General features: G+C 39.9%; 1 protein-coding gene across 6 annotated transcripts in view; it reads right to left on the bottom strand.

Annotated features, from left to right (window-relative positions):
• The window catches only part of BEND5 (BEN domain containing 5), a 963,465-nt gene that overhangs the window by 373,850 nt on the left and 563,597 nt on the right, over positions 1 to 26,018 (bottom strand). The window contains exon 1 of one of the 6 annotated variants that reach the window (XM_087732926.1): positions 11,941 to 12,948. The exons of 3 other annotated variants lie outside the window; for them this stretch is intronic. In XM_087732926.1, the coding sequence (XP_087589052.1) occupies positions 11,941 to 12,157 (217 nt within the window). In that variant the 5' untranslated portion in view covers positions 12,158 to 12,948. Of the gene's footprint in view, positions 1 to 11,940; positions 12,949 to 26,018 lie in introns of those variants that run through there. 2 more of the 6 variants (XM_087732925.1, XM_087732927.1) reach the window with 2 other exon arrangements.

The raw sequence follows: 26,018 nt of genomic DNA, 5'->3' as shown, positions 1-26,018 counted from the left end.
ATAAAACAATATTAAAATAAAAACATTTTGGAAGAACAGAAATATTTATCTTTTGATTTTGGCTTTATTTTTAAGTCAATTTATAAAGGTTATGAACACATTTTATGCACTGAACAACAGAAATAAAAGAAAATACTTAGTCTGGGGTCAAATAAAACAATGCAATTATCTGAATTCTTCATACTCTCCACTCCCCTCCTAATTTCTCAGTTTGTCTATGAAATCTATGTTTTCAAAACTTCACTGTTGGACTGAAGGTAAAAGTTTATTTATATACCTCCTTACAAATGTTTAGTTTATACATTTTTGGTGTATAACTATCAACACAGTTCTCTTTCATGTTTGGCAAATCTTTTCACTTGATTTTTTGATTTTACTGCTTTTCCTGTAAATGAATCAGTAAGTTGAAGAATGGAACTCTTTTCTCCCTACACAAAATTTGAAGAAACAAAGGTGAAAATGAGCTCATATAAGTTAAAGCTCAGGAATTTTTAATTTAGTCAATGAGCCAATAATTTTATGTTCCTCTGCCTTCCAACAACAATACATATAATATTTTCTTATATACGCTCTGGTCTTTGTAGGCCTATTTATACCTAACATAATTCATCTAGTGTGTTGGATATGAAAAGGCCTTTTGTTTTTCTTTTTTTTAAGTGCATTTCTAACTTCTGTTGTCTTCTACATTAGCTGCAGATAGAGCCAGAAAAGTCTTATTCTGAATTTGAGGCTAATGCTGGAGCACTGGCTCTTGTTCTGTAAATATTAATGGAATTTGGGAAGGGGCAGGAGGGAGTGAGAAGAGACCCAGGGGGAGGGGTAGGAGAAACATGAACATGCATTTAGAGCAGTTCTTCTTAGGACTCTGTCTGTTGTTGTGCCAGCCTACAAAAGACAGGTACAAAAGAAGAATCCAGCAAAAAGCAAAACACACACAATTTTGAACCAGAAGAAAACCAGGATATGAACCAACCAGCTGGACAAGCTGCAATTCAGTGCCTGAAGCTACAGAACATGCTAAGACAGAGAAGGGCAGTCCTAGAAACGTTGTAGCTCAGAGCCTCATTTTGTAGTGATCCCAAGCATTTGGCTGGACTTTGTCCCCAGTCATTTAAACCTTGCTACAAGTTAAAAATTATACCTTCCCTTAGGGGGCCATGATCAGACTGTCATAAAGTTGTGTCTATTGTTTTTCCTATACATGGCATAAGTGGTTCAGTGATACTAGCTACTGAGAACTAGCACTTAACACACTTAATTAGGTATGTGTAACAAAATACGCAGGTTAGAAGCACCATACAAGAATAGACAACATTGGTGCCCTCTGTCCTTTAAGGAGGGACATGCTGGAAGACAAACGTAAATTAGGAAAAATTGCTTTTGTGCACAATAGCCATAATGCCAGACAGAGAACATGGTATTCTGCGATTCGATATACAGAATAAAGCATGCTGGAATAACTGCACTCCAGGAAAAAGTCAGAATTGGAGAGATCTTGCCAGTTAACTCCACAAGGTACTGAAGTACGGGGCTGAAGAGCCAGTGCACGTGATAGCATCTCTCCCCATACGGCCATCTACCAAAGTTGTTCAGGTAGTAAGAAGAAAGTGAATTGTTGAGAAATTTCCGAGTTGCTGGGAAGACATTTGGCCTCAGCAGTGCTGAAAGAAAAGCCAAAAAAGCAACCCTGCATTAGAGAGTCTGTATCAACTAGAAAAGGATAAACTGTTCCTGGAATGTTTTCTTCAGTCAGGCCTTCGTTTCAGTGTCAGGATGGGTGGATCCAGGCCAAAAGGTAATAGCTTTAAGTCTAGAGCTGCTGGGAACTGAGGCAGACAAAGCAACTTTAACAGGGAAGGAAGCAAGCTGGTTAAATTCAAGTAGAAATACGTTAGCGCTCTAAAACTGAAAACCCTATCGTGGGATGTAGAATAAAACTATGGAAATCTCAAAGTCTCCTTAAAACATTCCTTATTTTCTAACTTAGAAGGACTGAACAAACTAATCCCTTCAAAAAAAAATAGTTTAAATGCTGATTTTTTTTTTTTCCACCTTTGGAGTAAAAGCTGGAAAAATAGAGGAAGAGAGCTCTGTACTCCAAATGGATGAGGGATGGCAGGTCTGGGATCAGTCCAAATAAGGGGCTTGGCAATGCTATCAATCTTACAATAATAAAACGAAAGAACCTTGAGCAAAATTCGTCCTTCCCCTAAGCCTTCAAAAAAATTCCACCCCTTGTGAAAAATGATACACTGACAGATGAAAAAATTTACCATCACCCTTCCCATTTCCAGGCATATACCCAACACATATGGGCAACACCTATACAAAATTTCCCCCAAACTGCTGCACTGAACCACTTCGCTACTGATTTAGCCAGGTTGCTTCTACAGAGCAGAGAATGTCACCTGCCTCGGCAGTTGTGCATTGGTTACAGTTCATAAAGTAAAGTCACTTAAGAACCAAAGCAAAAAACCCACAACCAAAGGTATACTTGGTACTTCAAAGCAAATACACACACCAAGCACGACAGGGGATGGATTTCTAAGTGCCACTTAAACACAAATAAATAATAATCAATATTGCTGTGACTGAGAAGGAAAACAGCATGATAGTACAAAAAAAAAAAAAGAGGGCAAAAAAAAGCCACCTAGTTTATTTGAAAGTGGAAAAAACGAATTATAAATTACTTTCTTAGCTAACAATGCAAACATTAAAGAAGGACTTTAAGAGGAAGAACAGAAGAGATTTCAGAAAATGTAATGATCCTGCAGGCTCAGAAGATATTCAGGATACAGAGGAAGAAAAACTCATCTCATGAAAAACATCTCTCAGCTAGTAGTATGCTGAGATTAAGACCACTTAAGAGATTAAGATGAAGAAACTCAGAATGACAGCAACAGACAACACACGATAACGTACAGCAGTAGAAATGCAAAAGTTATTTGAAGAGGACAGGTGCTATCGAACTCGATGCAGTTAAAAGGAGGAGTTGTGTGCAAAACAGGCTTCAACTCGGTGCTGGCACAGTCAATTCAGTATTTGGATAGTATAATTTACTATATTGTTTTGCATTTTTTTGCAGACTAAGAGAGCTTTGTTGGAAGGACAGAGAAAGAGATTACAAAAATAAACACAGAGCACAACGAAAACACTACACGAAGTATATTTAGTTGACAGAAAGGTAAAGCTGGACATAAGCAACAGCACAGATGAAGAATAAGAAACAGCAAGACTTTGGGATGGGAATGACAGAAAATATGGTTTCCCCTCCCCACTCTAAAATCAAGAGAAACAGATAAAAAATGGTGGGAGAGTATGTTGGGCCATCCTAAGCACAAGCTGAAAGAAAGATTTCTGCATAAGAATACCAGAAAGGGAAGCTGACAACAAATTTAACTGAGAAAAGTCAGGAATAAAAAGGTAGAGCTGAGAGTTGCCAACATCTGGGCTAGTATCACCCCCAAAAATTTAAGAACTAAATAGCCCTGCAGCACTTCTCCAGAAAGAGGAGATGACAGTAAACACACAAACAAGTGACTAGAAGAATGTCTTCAGAACAAAAAGAAGAGTGAACAAAGAAGTCAGGGAAGAACAACATATCAAGTAGTACTGTGACAGGCAGGGCCAGTAAGCACGTGAAGGTGAAGACATGCTCTTGAGGAACTGGCCAAAAAGGCTTTTAAATCTTGTGAAGTGAATTTCAATTAAGTGTAAAGAATAGGAAACAGAGTGAAAATAATTCTTAATCAAATTGGGAAAAGGCAAGATAGAAAGGTCTTAAACTAGCACTTGACAGGTTTAGAGATGATGGGTAAGAAGGATGATGTGCCAGAAGCCTGAATCAAGACTGATCACTGATGACAGAGAGAAAAACACACCTGTTTCGTACAAAGGCACTAAAGAACAGAGAGGAAGATTAAGGAGCCAAACTCCTACAAAAGCAGATAATATCAACAACTTCTATCTCTAAGTTCTGTCCGAAGTCCCACATCAAGACTGGCTGTCTCTCATTAATATTTGATATAATACAAGTAAATTCACAGAGCACGGACCTGCTGCTGCTCTCACATAAAACAAATCAACCATGCCAGCTACTGAAGGAACAAATGTTGAGGTGAGAATGCACACTTTTACCTCTAGTGGAAAAATTAATACTGCTAGGAGTGAGAGTTTTTGATATGCACCCCCATTTGCAGTCAAATTTCTAATGCACGTGAAGACATTTGCTTTTTGCTTCACCCTAATAGTCAGAAGTCACTTTTTTATTTATCTTTATGACATAAAGACATACAGGTGACATTGTAACATTCTCCTTTTGCACACGCTCATTCAGCAGCAGACTGATTTACAGAGTATCAGCCCAGATATAAGTCAGACCCCTGCTGCAAGAAAAACTTAAATATATCTTCTTTCTTATTTTCCATTATTAATATGAAATCTATTTCTTAACTTAAAAGTTAATACAAAGTGTCTTGAAAAATAATTAACCAAAAGCAACATGGCTCAAAACTAAAACTCTGCTAGAAATAATTATTACTCTTTTATTCTTTGTCAGCAAAACTCTCCCTTCCATTTAACTTTTAGTGGTATTAGAAGAGTGTTTGTCTGCAGTAGAAACTGATGGAGCTGGAAGATCAAGTAAAGACAAGACATTATGCTGAGAAACAGGAAATCATGCTCTTTACAAGACTGGGGACAGTTTTAATCCTGGATCCAATATTTACTTAAATACCGACCTTGAATAACTCAACCTTTCCATCTTACTGTCCCTATCTACCCCTCTGAAGTGTTGTGCAGATTTGTTAATATTTGTACAATACTCTGAACATGTCGAACACAAAGGATTATAGCTATTATGGAACAACTCTCTTAATCCTTTTTGAAACAAATACAATAATACAATATTACCATTAAAGTAAAAAGAAGAAACCCTGAAAGCAAGTAGGATGTTAAAACATTATCTTTTCAATCTTTCCTCTGTACCTGCATATGAAACTCAACTATGGGAATTATTTTTCAAAAATTTGAACATTATAAATATTTTACAAAAAACTATTTAAAATAAAAGCTATTTCTTTCTTTAAAAGTTCAAAAGTTCATTTAAACAGATCATCAATCTCAATGACAGCTACAATTTGTCAATCTGGCAGCCCTGACCAGTCAGTCTGCATCATACGGTAAAACTATATTAGGACCAAAGCCTGATTATGATTTCATGATCACAAAAGCCACAAAGCCACGGAGATATTGCCTACCAGCTATTCAGCAGATAAAGCAGCAGCCTACAGGAACTCTCCAGGAAGCCTCCACAACTACCTCTGCCCAAGGAACGAGCTTGCTATGGAAATAGTGGGTAGATTTATGCATTTTTTTAGTTTACATACAAAAATTACAATGTGGTTCAGCCTCTACTATTTTTAAAGGGTTTCTTTAAAAAAGCAAATAATCGACTGACTAGCACTTAGGCAATACACTAGGAAAAAAATGTTTTACTGTTAAATTATGAAAATAAAAACATTAACTTACATTTTTTCCCCTTTTCACTCCCCTGCAAATTTTAGCATATTTCAATTAGTAAGTGTTAGTTACCATAGCTACCATAACCATACTATCTTTGCAGTCAATTTTATTAAAATCCTGAAATTCATACTTTTATTGTATTGTAGTTAAGCTTATAACACCAGTTATGCTTATAAATGTTGTATGTAATGCAATGTATGTACTAAGACCAAGAGAAATAAAAACAGTGTAGGTCACCTGTATGTCTTTATGTCATAAAGATAAATAAATAAGTGACTTCTGACTATTAGGGTGAAGCAAAAAGCAAATGTGACTGAGGAACAAGCAGGTCAGTTGGGAAGGGTTTAAGACCAAAAAAAAAAAAAAAAAAAAAAGACATTTACTTCCAGAATAAGCACAGTGATACAGGAAAAGAGAAAACTAAATATAACAGTAAAATCTTCTTGCACAGATAAATCCCAGTTTTTTAATTCCTTTTTACTGGCACTTTATCCTGCTGATGACACATAACCATCACCACTATCATAAGGGTTACTCCAAGTCACTACTTACCAGCTACAGTTTTAAAAGTTCCAAAATTTTTTTGCTGCTGCCATTTAAGCTTTGCACGAATGTGCCATAATAAGACTTCAATGCTGTACAAACAGAAATGACACAAAAAACCCAAAAAACCTGTCCCTTTGTATAAGCCCTTCATACCTTAGATATGCTCCTACAGTAGAATTTAGAAGGGAAAAAAAACCCCACCCTTCATCATAAAAGAGTTAATAATAAACCAGAAATGGATCAAACACAAAATGAGTGTAAAATTTAGCTTTAAATATTCTTTATGATACTGCCACACTTGTATTCAGGACTGTATTTAAGAGTGTGATGTAGTTACTCTGTTACACAAAATGATTTGGTGAACCTCTGCATACAGCCAGATCTTTCACCTGGTGAAAAGGTAACACAGCAGTAGCATGCCAGTTAAGTATTTGACAAAGTAGGCCATGCACCTCAAATATCACAGTAGAAAGTTAAAAAAAAAAAAATTCATCTTTTGAACAAGATTACTTCAGCACTGCCTAACCTGCTGGGCTTACTTTCTCTCAATGACCACAGAGGGCCATTCACGTGGCAAGACCCAATGCACAGGTACAGCAGACAGACAGCACAGTTATGAAGAGCTGGACTTGCTGCTCAAGGGCAGCAACACACAAGCTCATCCACAGGTGCCCCAGAACTATCCCAGGAAAAACAAAAAAAATCAAACAAATTTAAAAAAAGCCTGTGAGGAATCACTACTACTACTGGAAGGTTTCCTACATCCTCCTCCTGGCACTTCGTTACTCAGGGCAATACTTGGGAACACCCAAGAAGCAGTTGCAGGCCTTTTGGTTTTTTTCCTGGTGCCATTTCTCCCCAAGTCTCTGTCACACACCATATGAGCTGCACATCATGACAGGGGATAGACCTAGAGCTTTCTAGGAACAAAGAGTTAGCAAATGCTGTCCCTACCACAATAGTTCATTTGGTCTACAGACTGCCCTAGGAAAGAAAATGCAACATGTGGGCTATGTATGAACGTGGGATAGAGCATGGGTACACAGTGGCCACAGCTATAACCCGCTCTACGTACTCCAACTCCCCAAGCTGTCTGAATAGCACAACAAGGAAAAAACAAACACATAAAGATGCACAAGACTACAGAAATAGCTGTAAAAGTTTCATATTGCTGTTATACATCAAGACCACTTCCTCGTCTAAATTTTGTATATTCTTGATATAATCCAAGATCTCATCTTGTAAATTTTCACCTTTTCTAGCACTTGACAAATGGTCTTTCCTCCATCAGTTATTCATATTGAAGAAACCTGCTTCAACTTCTTAGTCTGCATCCACCCTCAACCTTACTCAAAACTCAGTCCTAGAATCATTTAATTTAAAATTGTTCTAGAAACAGAGATTTTACTTCTTTTTAAAATACACAGCAAATTACCTCACCATGAGCTGTACAGGCTTTTAAAGATTTAAAAAATTGCCTAACCTATTTTAATAAGAAGCGGAGCATAACATTTTATAAAGGGGCAAGAAAGAATATGAATGCACACAGGTATTAACACAACTACTGTGGCAGCTAGGGAATTACCATGAGAAGCTGATGGAGATGCGTTTGTTATGATTGTGTGGGTGGGAAATGTTGAGGGCAGCAGCTAGAGAGAACAATTATTTACTGTAGACAGGAAAGAATGCCTCCAATTAGAAGACAGTCACTATCAACTTGTTAACAAATGTAGACCAAAGTAGTGAACTTTAAAAAGTCTCTGAACTTCAGTTCATTCCACCCAATACTCATCACTTTCCAAAGCAAGAAAAGGCTCCAACAGGGTCACGTAGGGATCACGCTAGCTCCTATAAGGTGCTTATAGACAAAATTCTGCTAGTGACTATATTGAACAAATGTGAAAAAGTTGCAAGTAGCACACATATTTCAAGAAGAGGGACCAGTAAAACAGCTTTTCAGCATTTTGAGGAGAGGACAGAAAAGAAAAAAAAATGAAGGGTGTGGATGATCAGAAAGGCAGACTCAAACTCTTTCTGGAAAACCATCTACTGTTTTTGTATTCTCAACGAGATAGACCAGTTAACATGCTGCCTCAAAAAGCTGCTATATAGTAAAACTCCAGTCTGCTGAGCTATATTTTCCATTCAAGAGGTAAATAAAATTATTCCTTTATTACTACATAGCATCAGTTGCCTGTTAACCAAACGCTGAACTTGCTATGGCACAAAACATTTATTTTGATACGCCTTCTACGGCTCAAAGGTCTTAGAACTGTCTCCGTCAGGGGTTAACCTGTCTGGTTTGAGCCCTAGTCTTTGGCTAACTTTTTCAAAAGTCAAAGGTTCCCAGACCAACACATATGACCACTATCAGCAGTTCCCAGCCATACACACACAGACGCAAGAAAAGTGTGCAGCTGCTCAGGGTTCACCTATCACTCCGATGTAATGCTACTACATATTACTTAAGTACTCAAAAGAAGACAGCGTTTATCTCCTCAACATACCAACTCTATCACAATTACTTGATGCTCTAAGCATGCCCAACTTACTTTGCTCTTTTTTTTTTTTCTTTTTAAATTTGTGATACCTTTACAGCAGTGCTCTCTCCTCTGCAGCAACAATATTCCTCGCAAGTGTACAGGCTTCCAACCATCCAACCTCGCCACAAAGGATCAAAGAATTGCTTCCAGACTCTCTCAAATAAAGACAATTGTTTCATGAACTCTTTACGCAACCAATGCTCCAATAAAACTTTGTACTATAGGGCTGAATGTGTATTTATCCCTGTGTGAACTCCTACTTCACAAGGGTAAAAGTTTGAAAAGTACCTAAATTTCTTTAAATGAAACAGAAAAGGAAAACTCTTTTTAAAAGAAAAAAAAAAACTGTGATGCTAATATGAGTCTTGTACCTGTGTTCTTCCTCTACTCGTTCCTTTTTTTAGGTCACTAGAAAGGAAAACCAAGTGGATCTGTTTCTCAGACTATGATTAACTTCCACTGCATGGGTAGTGTTTGATCATGAAAATATATATCAATAGGTACGACTTTGCTTACTTGAGCAGCCTTGTTAAATCAGTATATGAAAATCAGGCACCATTCAAACTGTAAAAGAATACTGTGCAGGCTCAAAAAAAGATGACTTTTTTCCCCCTTTATTCTTTATTGTTGTTTGTTTCTTTAATTTAATATCTGTACCATGACTTTGGTCCTGAGGCCTGTTCTTAATGGGGAATCCTTGGACCAAAGCAGTAAATCCTTGAAGTCAGTGATGAACTAACTTGTGCAGGCAAAGGTTCCTTCCAAAAATTCAAAATCAACTTAGTATGTATATTTTACATATAAAAGCAACTTTATACACATTGTTTACATTACTACTAAGAGGGCTGGAATCCTTTAGAATGAAAAGTTCTATACTAGTATATGAAACGTTACTGCAGGCTTGTAAAATTATTTTTTAAACTAAATAAGCAGTTTGCATAACATCAGACTTGCAGTGTTTGCCATAAAAAGTTGTCATAAGAGTTGGTCACTATAAACAAAAAATTGTGCTAAGATGTCTTCATATAACATCAACTTTTCTCCCCAAGACTTTAACCATAATAAAACCAAACACCAATATTAAAACTCTGGGGAGAAAGCGACAACTTTAAAAGTAAGTAAACACATGTTATATATGAAGGATTAATTAAATTATGGCATTTTTACATGTTGCAGGGTGGAAAGAACAGAAGTAAAGATTCATTTGTTGTTCAGGTGAGAAGTTTTCCAAGCATGCAAATTACAGATCTAGTCAGATATATTGAGGTGACAGATGTAATAAAGATAGCTGTATGTTTCTCTGTGTTCCTGGCTCAGCAGGAGAATTTCCTGTAGAAATTAAAATCTCTGGGGAACAATTAGTGCAAATCACTAATACAGGTAACAAGTCTTGTTCTCTGGAGAAAACAGCATTATACTGGTTTGTTCTGGTTCAAGAGAGATGAAACAGAGGGAAACCATGCAGAAGAACACTTCTCTTAGGTACGTACAGACTCTGCCTGGAACAAGGGAATTGAGAAAGTAGGTGAGCTTTCTGCTGGAAAACTGAGGCAACCTGGTAGGCACAACATGTCAGCAAAATGCCTATTACTAAATATTTCTCTGAAATGCTTTAGTTATGTTGAGATGAACACGAGGAACAGAAAGGGCACTGCTGCTGCAGTTCCCTCTTGAGAAAGAGGAAGGTGAAGTCCAACTGGGATGCCTTTGAGAAGAGGCCAAGCAAACCCAGAACACTGACAGTGCTGTCTTCCATGGATGCGACAGATAACTTGCAAGAAATACTTCATATACCAATTCTCCTCTGTTATAGACAGGACAGACAAAACACGGGGTGGCACAGGACAACAAAAACTTAGCCTACCAGAGAAGTGGATTCTCCCGCTATCTCATTAGTTCTCCTGAACTCCTGGAGTTGCAAATATTCAGAAATTGGAAAAGATTTACAGGGAAACAACATACATGTTTGCCTGTTTCTTGTTCTTTCCAGGCATCCATTTATGGCCACTACTGAAAACAGGATAATGATAAAAGTCACCAAATCAGGGACCAAATGGACCACCACCAGGCTGAACTGGTTTAGGAAGTTTTATTTTCAAAAATAAAATTGAAAAATACTAGTTTTACATGACTTTAACACCAAGTTACTCTGAGAGATCAGAACTCAGTGTTGCCTTCTTAGAACTCAATACTAGACAGCAGAGTTTATTAAGCCCGTTCCTTATTTGGCAACACAGATGTAACCAGTATTTCTCTTCAAGTGGAAAAGTCAGGATCAGAACCCAATGTCCTCTTTGCTACCCAGACTGACATTTCAAATGGTTGTTGCCATCTTTCAATAGCTGATTGGGCAAGTCCACACCAGCCAGTAATTTGCTAAAAAAAAAAAAAAAAAAAAAAAATCAAACTTCTATGTCAACTCTGACTATGGCAGCGTGTTTTCTGTGGCTGCAACGGAACCACAGAAAGTCTTCAAGGCAATATGCTGCCAAAGAGTTGTGATTTGGGGGGACACATACCAGAAGCACTATCTCACAAGGGCTGAACTCATTTAAATGGTCAAAATATGGGTTTATTTCTTAATACACACTTTAATTCGTCCTCTTAGCCAGAGAGACATTCATAAGTTAAACATGAAACAAACCAAACGTAGCAACACCAAGCTTAACAAGCATAGTATCTAAAGGTCTGGCTCCACTACTGCCTTCCAATTCGTGAAGACACTTAAACTAACAAAGTAGATATAAAACAGCACCCTTCTAATTTGGCAACATGCCTCCAAACTGCAAAGATACAGAAATGACTCCATGCCCTATAAATATACTGTGTATGAAAACCTTAACTTTTTTTTTTTTTTAAGTTTCTGATTTCATCCCCGCCGCAGTGTAACGGTGGGTACTACCAGGGGCTCACGCTTATTTTGGAAACCGCTCCGGAGAAGCACCACGCCTGAGAGTTCATGAGTTCATGCAGGAGCGCGACGCTCCCCGGCCGGGAGCAGCCGCCCCCTGGGACTCCCCCCACCTCCCCCAGCGACCCCTTCCCGGGGTTGGGGCCGCCCAGGCCCCGCCGTGCTCCGGGAGGGAGTGGGAGCCCCGCCGCCGCCCGCCCCCCCCATCTCCGTCCTCCCGCCTCACCGCGCCCCCCGCCCGCCATGTGCCGCCCGGGCTCTGAGCATGTGTCGGCGCGATGCTGCCGCTGCCCCTGCCCTCTCCCCTTCCCCCTCCCTCCCCCACCTCAGCGGGGAGGGGGCGGCATTTGGGGCTTTCCCCGGCCCGGCCCGCCCTGCCCCCCCCTTCCCCCGCGGCCCGGCCCGGCCCGCCCTCACCTGCCAGCGCCAGGATCTGGGCCTTGTGGAGCAGCAGGCGGTCGCCCCACTCGCCGGGGCTCTCGTCGTCCTCCTCCGCCTCCTCGGGGTTGCGGTACACCGTGTAGACCTTCTGGTTGTCGAAGTCGAGCTGGGACGTGGGGCTGAAGTCCTGGACGCAGGAGACGGGCAGCGCGTAGCAGACGTTGTCCTCCAGGAACCGCACAAAGGCGTACATGGTGCGGCGGCGGCGGGCGGGGCGGCCGCGCCGGTCCCGCGCTCCCCGCTCTGTTATTGTTCCTCAAAATCCGCCTCTGCGCTCGGCTGAGCTCGCCTGGCCGCGCCGCCAGCCGGGCAGCCGCTAGCTCCGGGCAGGCACGAGCAATCCAACGCGGAGCGACGCGAGCCGGGCTGCCGAGTGGCGAGGGGCGGGTGGGGGCCGGGGCCGGGTGGCGGCGGGCCGCGGGAGGAGCAGCCCCCGCCCGGCTCACCCGCCTCGGCCCGCCCGGGGCCCATGCGGAAACACCTCTTCCGGCGGCCCCGGGTGTGTCCCGGCCCTTCCGCGGGGCGCGGGCTCGTCGCCCGGCAGGCCCGGGCCTGTCCCGGCTCCCCGGGAGCGGCCTCACACCTCCGCCGCGGCGGGTGTTGGTGCGGGCGGCGAGGCGGGGCGGGCAGGTGCCGCCGTCCGAGAGGCTTTCGAGGGTAGGGCCGGACGGGGTGTCAGCTCGTATTCGCCAGGCACCTGTGCCTGAGGGACGGCTCCCGCGCCTCGGCCTAGGCGATGGCGTCGCTGGGCTGACAGGGCCCTGGCTGAGGCTCCGTTGCTCAAACTCCTCCCCAGTAAAGCCTCCGGGAAACTCTTTTTCCAAGTTAAAAACTTCTTACACCTGTTCCAGAGAAACAGGCCACCCGTGCAGGTGGCACACGGGGCGCTCTGCTCCTAGGCCAGTGCAGTGCCAGCGAGTGCAGAGAGAAGGGGTAGGGGGGGACCCGTGAGAGGCTGTGGCTATGTGAGGAGAGGAGACCAGATTCTTCATGGCCAAACAAAACAACATAGAACGCCACACTCATCTGCCAAGTATCGACAGACTGAACATCTGTTTTCACCTGAAGGTCTTTAGGGTAATGCAGAACCACCTGCACGCAATGGTACGGATCACTGGGGGAGCACAAAGCTTCCCCGCCCTCCCCCAAAACAACATGGAGAGTTGAGAAATTCTCGGCAGGTGTGTAAGAACAAGGGCTAGAGTGAGTGACATTTTTAGCACAAATTCCCAAGGTTTTAGATGCATAAATACTGAGTATGGATGCTTTGAGCTTCCTGTAAGAAAAAAGAATAATGTGGCAACATTGCCTATGGTTCACAGCAAACTCTTACCCAAGTTTCTAATGCTGAGGTCTGTTTTACCTTACCAGTCTTAGGAGCAGAACAAGAATACATGGAGAATTATTTAAAGGCAAAAAAAAAAAAAAATCACTGAGTAATAAACAGCAAGTGAGAGGCTTCGCTGGTTTTCTGTTTGCAAAAAGCCAACAAAATGAAACCAAAATGTATTTTCTGGTTTGCGTATCCCTAAGCCTTTGCAGTACTATCTCTACCCATTACCTTGAGTTTAACTACACTGAACTTGTTTTTCCTAGTTATCTTTTACAGACTTCTTAGTACATGGGAACAGACCGCAAGCTGGAAAACCTGAGGTAAAGTTTTGACTGAGCATAGGCACAGGTTGCCCAGACAGCTTATGGAGTTTCCATCCTTGGAGATAACTCAAAAGCCATCTGGACATGGTCCTGGGCAACCTGCTCCTGGTGGCCCTGCTTGAGCAGGGGGCTGGACAAGGTGACCTCCAGAGGTCCCTTCCAACCTCAGCCATTCTGTGGAAGTATCAGAAACTTATAGTTATGCCCAGAAAAATGTCTATCTGTCTGTCTCTTAAGCAACACATGAAAACATATGGAAATGCATACAGGTGTAGTTAAGCCGATGTAAGTATTTCAGTAACAAGCTGTAAACTTCCCATACAATAATGGCAGCTTTATTATTTTAGCAATTACAGAGTTTTGCAAATACTTCAGTTTAAGGTTGGGGATTTAAATGGCAGTACTTTATGTTAACAATAAAGTTTTGCCAGACTGGTATGTAATTACAGGCAAATATAAGTCTGCTACAAAGTATGGATGACAAACGTATTCTAGTAGCTACGCTGCAAGGGAAATGAAATTCCAGCAAAGATTGTGTTGCTGATCAAACAATAACAGCTGCTGTAGCTCTCCTATCTCCTCTACCTCATGTTACAATGGAGGTAAAAGGAGCTGTAGAAAGGTGACAGGACAGACTGATAGCTGGAATTATTCTGTGGACACTGTTAAAATTATGTGAAGGACAATTTTGTCCCACTAAGTTCAGTGGCTAGTGAGGGATGGAGTACACTGACTCTTACCAGGATTGTATTTCTTCTGCAGCTGAATTCTATTAGCAACATCTAAGACTGCTATCGAGAAAAAGGAACACAGGAAAATGGAGAAACTGGAAATAACAGGGGAAACGAAGAGAAGCTAAGGACTCAAAAATTAGGTTGACTTGGAAGGGGAAAGATCTCTTCAGGAATCAACGAGGCCTGGGTAATTTGCCCCAATGAAAGAAAACTGAAAGACTTCATGGGAAGGCAACTAGTGTCATAGTGGGGGGTTTTTGTTTGGTTGTTTTTTGTTTGTTGTTTTGGTTTTTTTTCCAGAAAAGGAACACGCTAAACTGGTATTTGCAGCATTTTACATTTGAAGGTTCAATTACAGCAAAGGCCGTAAAGATCAGCAGCAAAAAAATGTCTCAGATCCTTTAGAAAGGCTTTTTCTCTATTCTCCACTGAAGGACGTTTTTGGGAACAGATTAAAGAGTCGGGATGATAAATGCGTGTTTACACTTGGTCCCTAGCACACACATTGAGCCAGAAGGCATTACAATGCTAAAGAATTAATAATGATCCATACATTTCTCTTCTGCTTACAAGAACAGTGTTAATTTCTGGGTTTAAAACCTATACATAATCTGCACTGGTTAACTGTGAAACTGAGGAAAAGATCCATTTAAGCACAGAATGAAACACACAAGTATTGTCACTCCTTTCCTTTGGACCTTTCCCATTTCTACTAATGGTTAGCGAGCTGTTTTAACACTGAGGTTAGCTTGAGGTTTAAAGACACAAAGCTGTTTTAAAGGTGTAGATTTTAAAACTTATTGTTAGGGGAATTACTGGATTCTCACCAGATTTAAATCCTCTAGCAAGTCCAGCCTTTTAGTAACAACACAACCCTGCTGAGAAGTAGGTTGTCAGACTTTCAAAATACAAATGAAGCTTCAGCTTAAAAAGTAAAAGCGTCACTCCAAGAGTCAGGAAACCACAAAGCACAGTCCCAGCCGTTGTGGGATTCCTGAGTGGCTGTTTCCTGGAACACTACCTATATTTTGCTGCTTTTATTTTTCTTGAAAAGTAAAAAAAGTGTTAAAGCAAAAGCTGATACTTGCTGTTTTGATGTGCATGCTGTGTTTTCACTTAAAGATATAAAATGAAAAGCTAATAGTACCAATAATAGTTATGCAGGTGCTAAATCTCTTTCACAGCAAAACATTAAAATTGGGCTCATCAGTCACATTACTTCCATGTTTAATACCAAAGCCTCAAGGGGCACCATATTGATTTTAAATCTACTGTTGAAGAAATTCCCATTTTGTTTTACCATTCAAGTGGAGAAGTGGAGGGAGTTCACTACTACCTGACTACTCAGCAATACCAGTACACTGGACCACTGCTAGGAATCTCTACACATTCAACGTGTGGTTTAGAAAATGTTACTGTTTTCTTGTGAATTTATTTGTACTCCAAGTAGTGCATTTCTTACACAATTGTTTTCAAGCTCAAATACACCCCGAAGGAAAGATATATTCACAATATTTTTAGGTAACACTGTATTTTAACAATGGCATTTAAAGTCATAAAGCTTAAAGAATAACTAAATAACAATGCACAAGAACTGAAGACTGTTCAAAGGTTTATGTATGTACATGCATACAATCTACTCACAATCTGGTTATTTTTTACCAAGAATATGATCAATAGGGTGGTCAGAAGATACCTCTGTTCCATAGTATCTCATTTTTTATCTTATGATAAAGTACAAAATAAAGTCGTTTCCAGGTATAAATGAATCTTCCTCTGAACAAGGTCATATACAGCTTCTAGGTGTTTTGAGATAGTGAGGTGGTTGGAAGGGAGGAATCTACTAGCTAGACAAACAGAGCAGGGCAGGATTCCAGAGTGTTGTTCCCCTTTAGATTTTTAAATAATTTTTAACTCTCGAGACACTGTTGCCACACTCTGCTTTCAGCGTCACAATGATTACTTATAAAATTCAATGGCGGGGGGGGGGGGGGGGGGGAAGGTCCCGTTCCTGTATGATCCTAGAAGATGGACGAGAAAATATTTGTGTCCACATGTAATTTCCGAAGCACTCCAATACCAAGAGGATAACTAGATTACATAGATAAATTCTTAAGATTTAATCTTTTGAAATCTATGGCCTTAAACCATCCTCAGAAGAGGAAGGGCATCACTGCAAAGCTATTTAGTCCCAATTCCTGAGAGTGATCTAACCTTTCTTGGGGCTGAGGATTATACTCAATCATCTTTTACGTTAAACTCTCACATCCTAACAGAATATTCTTTCAAAGAAATGAAACCTAAGGAACACTTTATGGATCCATTCACATAGGAGACACTTATTTCCCAGCTGGTATATTCTGTAGTATGAAAAGGTAGTGATTAAGCCAAAGTGACCACTGGAGAAGGCACTTTCCTCACTGTTAATGACTGGCTGGAGAAACCAAGGGCCAAAGAAAAAGCCAGACAGTCATTAACTGCTGAAAATTCCTGACCTAAAGGTCATTATTACTATTATAAACCTGGAAAATGAAAAAGTAATTATTTTCTTTGGGTTTTTATATGTATTGAAAAGATAAAATTCCAGTGTCTGTTGCTGTGGATACTGGACTGTAAGATACTTATCTTTCCCATTCTGGCACTCTATGCAATGGATAGATCTGGGATTGGCAACCCTTCAATAATGTGTGCCAGACTGTATTTTCCTTTTCCAAATTACAGGTTAAATGTGTCCACGGAAAGTCAACAGGAATCAGGAGACACTGCCAGTCGGCACTATCTTGCCTCCGTGTGAGGCAGTAGTTCGCCCCACTCTCACCCAGTCCTTTGCTCAGTGGGAGCCAGAATCTGGGTTGTCTAGGAGCTGCAAATGACTCTCAGATCATCATGACTTTCAGCTCCCACCCTGCTGTATACCATTCAAAATCTTGCTAAATACCATCTTCTGTACTCAGGCAGTATGCTGTTTTCCATGCTATAAACTTCTTGCCTGAGAGGAAAGCAGGAAATACATTTTCTTTGAGCTGACTCATGCATGGAGTTACCTTTAAAACATCCTTCTGGTACCACTGCCACTGTCTTCCAGAACTGCTCTGAAGACAATATTGCTGTTGCAGCCCAAATGATATTTATTGCTACTATCATCCACTGATGGCTTCAGCCTATATATTTTCACTCTATCTGGGAATTTGATGTGAGATTTTCCCTTTCTTTTTTTAAACCAGACTTTTCCCTGGCTTTTGACAGACATTTTACTAATATGACTCTAAAAGTAGCTTTACATACAGAGATTTTGCACCACTCCAAGAATTTGATTCCTTCTGTACCTTAGATGACAAAGGGACTTTCATTTGGCAAGGACTAAAGTCTTTTTGTAACCTTTGGGCTTCAGTGTAAAATCATTACTAGACGCTGCCTGTGATTATGTTATGCTTTAGACAAAGCTTCTGAGTAAGACAGTATTAATGACCCTTTTTCATAATATTTCCATTTTGGTTTTCTATTCTCACATCTGTACAGCACTGTTCTGTCCTGAACCATCATTTATATCTCATACTGACAGGGAAAACGATCCTGCAGCCCTTTTCTGCATAGACCTATTCCGCTTGAGAGGTTCGCACAAGTAATATGGGATACGAACAGAAGAAAAGGAGGTCAACTGCTGACTGCATTTTGTCCAGAATGGTACCTCCACATACAGTTTCCCTTTCCTTCAGAAGTCTGATTTTAGCAGGAGACTGGACAGGCTCTAGAGATGGTTCTTGCTGTTTTGGAAGGTTCTTGACAATCAGCAGCAGGAGGAATGGGATTGTGTAAGTGAGGGCAGAGTCAAAACTGCTTAAAGAGATATGTTTTCACACCCCAGTGCTTTTTAATTCATACTCTTGTCATACTCTTTCTAATCCCTTTCAGGGCTGGCTATATTTCAGTATAAAGTGAATTTTTAGAAAATATTCCCAGGAATTAGTGCTCACATCTCACCACTTCAGAAGAGAAGGTAGAGTTTCCTACTTCTAGTGAAAGTCACAATCAGAGATGGACCAGCAACTCTTCTGAAGAACATCAGCTAATGTGAGCATGTAAAATCCTGTTGTGGAAGGTGAATGGGAGATAATAGAGCAGGAATAATCCTCGGAATATTTCAGAAAAGTGCCTTCCTCAGCTGTGTCTTGTTAATAATCACATTTAAATTAGAAGAACATAATTCTTCACAGTTGGCAAACTGAATGCTGAAACTGCTGGAAATTGAAAAGTGCAAGTGCTCACTGATATAAAAACCTTCACCATGAACCTCTCCACTCCTACGAAGACCAGACAGCTTTACCAACTGCAACAAATGAAGTTGCACCTGGTCTGCACTATTAAGTGAATTTAAAAAAAAAAAACAAAAAAAACCCACAAACCCCAAAAAACCAAAACCAACAAGCAAACGTTAACTGGACGGAGTTGATGTCACCCAACTCCCAAAAATTCGTATCATAGGATAACTATGATAGACCCCAACAGGAATTCTTCTAGATCTTCAAGGAAGAGTAATTCCTTTTATCTCAGACAGCATAGAAAATCAGCATTCATCTTTGCCCTGTTTACAAGGAAGGTGTTCGCTCAAAATAGAAAATAGCATAGGAAATGGATAACCCAAGAGGTGTTTGAAACCTCAAGGGGCTTCATGCTTTGCTAGTATTTTCCACAAAAGCCTGAGCAACATCTAGCGTGCAATAATATTTAACATTCAGGGGAATCAGGATCTTTTTTAAAGTGTGATCAGAAAGGAGGGCCCTTCATAGGCTGTCACAGCATTCCTCATAACAAAGAAAGCTTTGTTTCATAAAGAAATATCTTGTACTAGAATACCCTAGGGAAACTATAGTTCTGTTTTTTTTAAACACAGATGGGAATTTTTGAGTTTGAGGTTCCCTTTAAGTACTCTTCTAACATGAATATGTTTAAGGATGCTCTGTCAAGTTCATGCATGAAATGTCATCCAGCCGTTAGTATATTTCTATGCAAATACAGCTGTGAAAGCTAATAACTGAAATCTGCATTTTTTTCACATTTCCAGCATATTATACAACTTCTCATTCTTTCCTGTTTTGTAACTCACATTAGCCTCTCATATCAATAAAACAAAGCTCAGGTTATATTGCTTCCTGCTTAAATTCTCTACAAACATCAAAGCTGGACATCTGAATAAGCAATTTAATGTATAAATTTTTATTCAGTTCAATATACTGATATTCTCCTGGTAGGAGTAAGAATTCTGCAACGTGACTGCAGAGAAACACACCATTCAGAATATGAATTGGAATATTCTCGCAACGCTTTTCAGTGAGGATGGTGTGATATTAAGATTAGATCCTGCATATAATCAAATTTTGATGCTTGTACACACAGTCTGGTATTTCTTTTCCTTTATAAGGTTTGTATGCAAAAACACAGCAATCCAATATTTTGAACATACACTGTCTGCAGATACTACACAGTCCAAACTGATGAAAAAATAATGTCAATGAAAATAAGAAACTGTCTGGGACACTGCAGACTTTGCTAAATTCACCATAACTAGTTTTACTATTCTGAGGACAGAAAATATTGCAAAACCAGTCTTTCCAGAACAGCTAGAGTAAACAGGGCTTGTGTCCATCCCTAAATTCAGTTTTGTGTATAGATTGACTTTGGGAGCTGTAAATATTTCCATAATCTTTCAAATTCTCTGGTATGATACACACAGAATTTCTTCCGAATAGCCCATATTTTCCAAATTCGCTGCCTTTTTATTTACTAGTACATATAAGAGGTAATAAAATAGAAAAGATAAGATACGTGAGGAGACAACAGGGATTATATTACAAGCAAAAGGTGGCACTGCTGAGAATATATCACAGTATTTAGTGAACATAAATAAGCATACCTACAGTTTTTACCTAAAAACACAAGACAGAAAAGACCACAGAGCAAAGGAAGTCTGAATTTTGTTCAAGTGGTAAAACAGAAGCAGCACAGAGCGGTAGCACAAGATACTGCTTTACGTAGTTACCTGGTTGGGAAGTAAGCTAATAATGGTTTAGATAAATTTTGAAATGTGAAGAATTGGCATATTTCTTAACAAGTAAGGACAGTTCAGTAGACGCCCTTATCTGCCTTGCCTCTGACCTGGAGGGACTATCTCTACAATGAAAGGCATAGTCAGTGTCCAAAAGCAGGACAGTCTTTAATCCCATAGTGTGATTACTTATAAGGACACCAATTATAATTTAACAAAAAGGGGAAAGTGTAATTTCACTACACTGAGGCTTATATGTATACCTTTGTGACCAGCTACTGCCCACAGAGGCATTTCACTCATTTTACACACCATGCGTGACACAAATATTTTGATTTTCTGTGGTGTCTCCAAAACTCACTGAAATCACTCCTGACCACTATCACAGTATTTTTTGTTTTAAATCTGTTAATCAAAAAGAACAAGGACAGTAACCACTCCTGCTCACATCTCACGTTGTGAAATGGACTCAAAGAGAGGCTGGACCTAGAAAGGACTCCAGTGGCCGTCAGATACCTACCTGTAGCTTTACAATCCAAGAAATCCCACAGAGTTATTGCTTAGCCTGCAGGGCTGTCTCAGAACAAGATCTCAAATACCATCTGTGCTCAGTGTGGAAGCTGCCAAAATCCCATCCACAGAAACCATGGAGCACAGAGTGTTGTAACTCCCATCCTCCTCTGGAGAAAAGACTGAAAGAGGATACCTCCATCTTCTTATTTTAACAGCCTGAAATTCTCACCTGAAGGTATGTGTATGTAAACCTCCTTTCAAAACACAGGCTTAGAGAGACTTCTTTCAAAATTGGCCAGCAAGGCCAGGAGGACACCACAGTGATGTCTCCCATCTTTTATTAATTACCTCCTCACTGGGGTCCTTGCCTGACAAATGAAATGCCTGGCTTTGGTTCCCCCATCTGGCTGAAGGGGTTCTGACCCCCGCTCTGCATCTCAAGTTGTAAAAATCCTTTTACTCATCTAGACACACATAATTTCACTGAGTCAAAACCCCCAGGAAAGGAATGCATGTGTCTCCCAGGCTCAGGCTCAATGTATTATACTCCAGTTGACTTCTTACTGATCACTTGTAGATGACCAAGCTACTGCAGGGTAACATATTTCTTCCACTGAGAGCAAACTAGTTTGAATTAACTCATGTTTACCAGTTGTAAGAGCACACACATGGGCAGTTACTGTAAATCAACTGATTTGTAGGAAACTTGTTAGTCCTCAGTAATTTATTTAGGAGTCTGTATTCTAGAGAGAAAAGTGTTGCCGAAGTGTAAGTAAGAAATGTAAGTAACAATTAGGCTTACTTTTAAATGTCTCAGATAGCTCCAAGGTTATGTTTCCTCTGACAAAATATTCTCAGTGAGCATATTTGCTGCTCTTACAGTGCGTTATGTGTTTTGGCTTGTTTGGGGTTTTGGTTTTTTACACCTTCAGATTTTAGGACAATTGGAAGTGAAAAAAATTAACATATGAATGCCCCATTTTAATTGTTTTATGTTTGGCGTCTTTTTAATTGTGGTCCTCGCTGAAATAGCAAGATCAATATAAACTCCATGCTGAGGAAGGCTAAGAAGAATATTAGAATTTCCTCTGTCTTAACAATTCCTCTGAAATGGCAGCTGTTTCTTTGGGATGATATTTAATGAACATCAGTAATCAGTATTGCTGAGTGGTTTATTTACTTGGAAAGTAACAAGGATTTCAGTACCTAACTTTCATCTTTTGAGTTTAGAAGTTTTGGTCCTAGTGATATAATTTACCAAGTTATCTCTAGGCAATTAAAATATATTCTAGAGTTTAACCTTTGGGTGATGTATAAATACACATAGACACTTGTACAAGGCAATTTGTCTGCCAATCTGGAAAATGCTAATGTTATAGTCAATAAATCAACAGTCTGCAATGTTAAATTGTGAAATCAGAAAGAAATCTAGTTCACATGCAACCTGGATATAAAGATCATAAAAATTTCCAATGTTCTGTGTGGGACAGTGAATTTCAAAGACGATTGTATTCTGCCCCTATAATCACGATCTGCACAGCATGTTCAGGTATTGTTGGAGAGATTAAAAACACAAAAACAGAGCAGAACAGCTCAGCATCAGATAATCACAAGCAATTCTATGTCAGCAACAGACAGCTGGAGACATATGCCAGCAATATTGCAAAAGTGGTAAAATGGAGATTTCGTGACAGCAAGGACGTGGGATTCATACATTAAGCTAAAACTCAACCAAAAAACATTGAAATTGTTGTTCATAAGTAACAGCTCTCTGTCACAGTGTTCAGAAAGTCTACCATTTGGCATAAAATTATTTAAAGCAAAAATTAAGCAGAAGAAAGTATTTTTTCTCTCTTTAACATTTTGCATGTAGAACTCCTGTATGCTTTAAGTGCTATTGATTATCTTGGACAAAGAGATCAGAATAATTTTTCCAGATCAACTGGAAGAGCTGTCCAGAGCTGTCTCAAAAAACTCATGTTTTTTGAGAATTTTGTGTGAAAAAGCAGTTTGATGGAATTTGATCTAAGAATATATGTTTATAGTTTTTTGCTTCAAAATACAGTTTAAAAGAAAATGAACACCATTGTTTTTTTCAATTGACATAGCTTGAGTCATTCTGTTATTCCCTTCCCCTTGAGTTTCAAGTGTCCGTCAACTATTATACTTCTCTGATACTCATTCCCATTTATCCTTGCTTTTCTCTTTCACTTTTTTAATTTAAACATCTACTGCTAAAAAGCAAGTAACTCCAAAATAAAAGGCTGCAAAAATCATTTTATATTTTTTGTTGTGAATCAGAAGAGAGAACAGGGAAAAATACTTGGACTTGTGAAGCAAAAAATAATCTACCTTTCCACTGCTTTCTCTCAGAGCCTCCCTTATAGTCACCCTCAAAACCTTTTCTTCCTTTTTTTGTAGTTGACCATGTAAAATCAGGATAAAAAAAATCAAAGATCTGAACCTGAAAAAAAACCAGTTTTCTATTTTCACAAACATTCTCAGAAAACCCTTTGTATGTTGAGTTTCCTGTAAGAATGGAAAATAGCTTGAAAATATTCACAAGAAAGTAAAAAGTCTTCTGATGAGTTCACATTCCCTGCATATGAACAGCCATTTCAAAGCAATGTTTTACAGAGGTGGTTAGGCCTGAGCATTTTCTGATTTTATTGCTGAGGCTCTGCCTTTGTATCTCAAGCGTTTTGTCCTGGGATCTTTCTATGATAAGATTCCTGAAGCTGCGACTCTCAGGAAGGGTAATGGAGACAAGTGACTTGTGAAGACACTAAGGCCCCAGCCCCTGAGGTCTTTGTATTTTAGGAGTAGGAGCTTGATGCAGATTGAAGAACAATGTAATGCTTGAGGCGCTGATGAAAGATTTTGAAAAACCAATACAATAAGAGGCGTCAGCAGGGAACAGCAGATTGATTGCAACAACAAATGCCAAAAAGTTCTGAAAAGAACAAAAATGTAGTGCTGAGTAAAAGAAAGAAAGAAGAAAAGAGGGAAAGGATACTAAGAGCTTGCAGGCCTCTGGCAACTTGCCTGCATATTGATGTGTATCTGGGGCAATTAATCAAGCAATTTTCATAACTGCTTTGTACATTGATGCGTAAACTTTGATGCTGCTATTCAGTCTAGTTCAGTGGGTGGAGTTGACAGGATCTACCCTAAACTTCAACGTACTAAAACTTGAGCAGCTCGTTGAAGCTCATCTTTTGGGTCAATGGAGGGCCAGCACCTCCAGAGGAGAGATTGCCCATCAATTTAGGGATAGGAAGAACCACTCTGAACTTATTATTGGTTCCTCAATGTGTAGCATAGGCTGGACACCTAGTATTGGTGTGCCTGAAGCAAGACAGGATGAACTTTAACCTATGCATTCTCCTTCCCCCCAAAAGTAATACCTCAATTAATATGGTAGCTTTTTTAAACAGACAAGCCCACAAACTCTAGTTTTGGGATGTAGTGAACCACTCTGAACCACAAACCTATCTGAACAGAGGCACAAAGCCAGCATACATAGCCCTGAGAGGCTCACAGTGATACAAAGATGATATTCTAGCAGCACAGAGCCCATGCAGCGTCCGTCTGCTGTCACAGAGGGATGTGGCTGAGAATCCTACATCTGACGATGAAAGCCTATTTTAACTTGTGTTTGGGGTCACTACCATGCAAAATACATTACAGTGGCCTCCATGCTTCTCTCATCTCCAGCTGAAAGCCAGCCCATCAGATTGGCACTACTGGAGAAACACTGAAGCCACCTTGCGGCCTCACCTTACCCAGGCCAGAATGCTGACTGCTGCAAAAAACATGAATTGGGAGTAAAACAGAGCATTGAATACATTAATCAAAATTATCACCGTTGCAAGATCTGCTAAGAACAAAGAAAACAAATCCAAGGAAAGTTAACACTAGAAACCATTTGCAAGGCTCCATGAGTCAGCTAATGAAATAACTGTCAATTGCAGACACGAACCTTTTGTGCTTTCACACAATTTAAATATAAAGTAATTTGCATTCAGGAATCCAAGTCTCCCTGAAAAAAGATTAACAATAGGATTCACTTTCTTTCCACAACGTTTTTTCTCCCTCCCTTCCCCCCAGGGGTGGCTCTGATAAGGTCACCTTATTAATGCAGATCTCTGTTTTTCAGAAAGCAGCCAGGAGTTTAACTGTTTCACTGTGAAATGATCTATGAGATGAGAACAGTCCATTTTTTATCCTTGATTGATCATTTCAGCATGTATAACAGCAAATCCTAAGGGACACCACTCAAATCCCTGCTTCAGAATGACCTAGAGACTCGATGCTAAAAAGTGTTGCGCTCCACTACACAATCCTTCATCGTTTTTTCTTAACTTAGCATTTTCCACAGAACATAATAAAGTTGCCTTGCATCATTACAGTTCTCTGTAGGAAAAACATGTTATAAATAAGCAAAAAGTTTTAACAGCTAAGAGTTGGGTGCCACTACAGCCGGCAGAGGAACTGAGGCATCAAGCTGTTAATACCTTTTTTCCAGACACAAAGGCAAGAGCAGGTCTGTGATCTCAATTCAGGTGTCACGGCTTCTCATTTCCTTCCCTGGCCCCCAGACACCTGTTTCCCTGCTCTTAATAGCCTCTGATGGGAACTAGCTAGTGCCAAAATCAGAGGCTCTGGCTCCTAGATGATGAGTTGAAAATAAAGGTATTCTCTCCTTTTTTTTTTTAGTTATTTACTGTGTATAAACATTATCTCAATTCCACTGTCAGGTTATTCATCTCTATTCTATGCGCTTTCAGCCAACTAATCTTCATTTTGCTTTTTTTAGTGACTTTTTGCTGACGTATACAGAGTCCTTAAATAAATCATTACAAATATAAATAGCAATGGCTGGATTACAAAGGATTCTGGAACACTTGTGATAGTAAATTCGTGGGCAGGCAAACCTACAGCTGCCAGCAGCTGATGTAATATTTTATAGTATTGTTTTCTAGATTGCGTAAGGGAGAATTATTGTCCTTTGAGCTTCGTTCTCTGTTTCTTTCAATCTATCAAACAGTTCAACAATTTGATGCTTACACAAAGTTCACAGAGAAACACCTGGTGGAATTTACAGG

This window comes from Nipponia nippon, unplaced genomic scaffold, assembly GCF_047370975.1.
Source record: "Nipponia nippon isolate SJK-2023a ecotype South Korea unplaced genomic scaffold, ASM4737097v1 scaffold_5, whole genome shotgun sequence".
NCBI lineage: Eukaryota > Metazoa > Chordata > Aves > Pelecaniformes > Threskiornithidae > Nipponia > Nipponia nippon.
The sequence above is the reverse complement of the archived record's forward strand: the minus strand, read 5'-3'. Positions and strand labels throughout refer to the sequence as shown.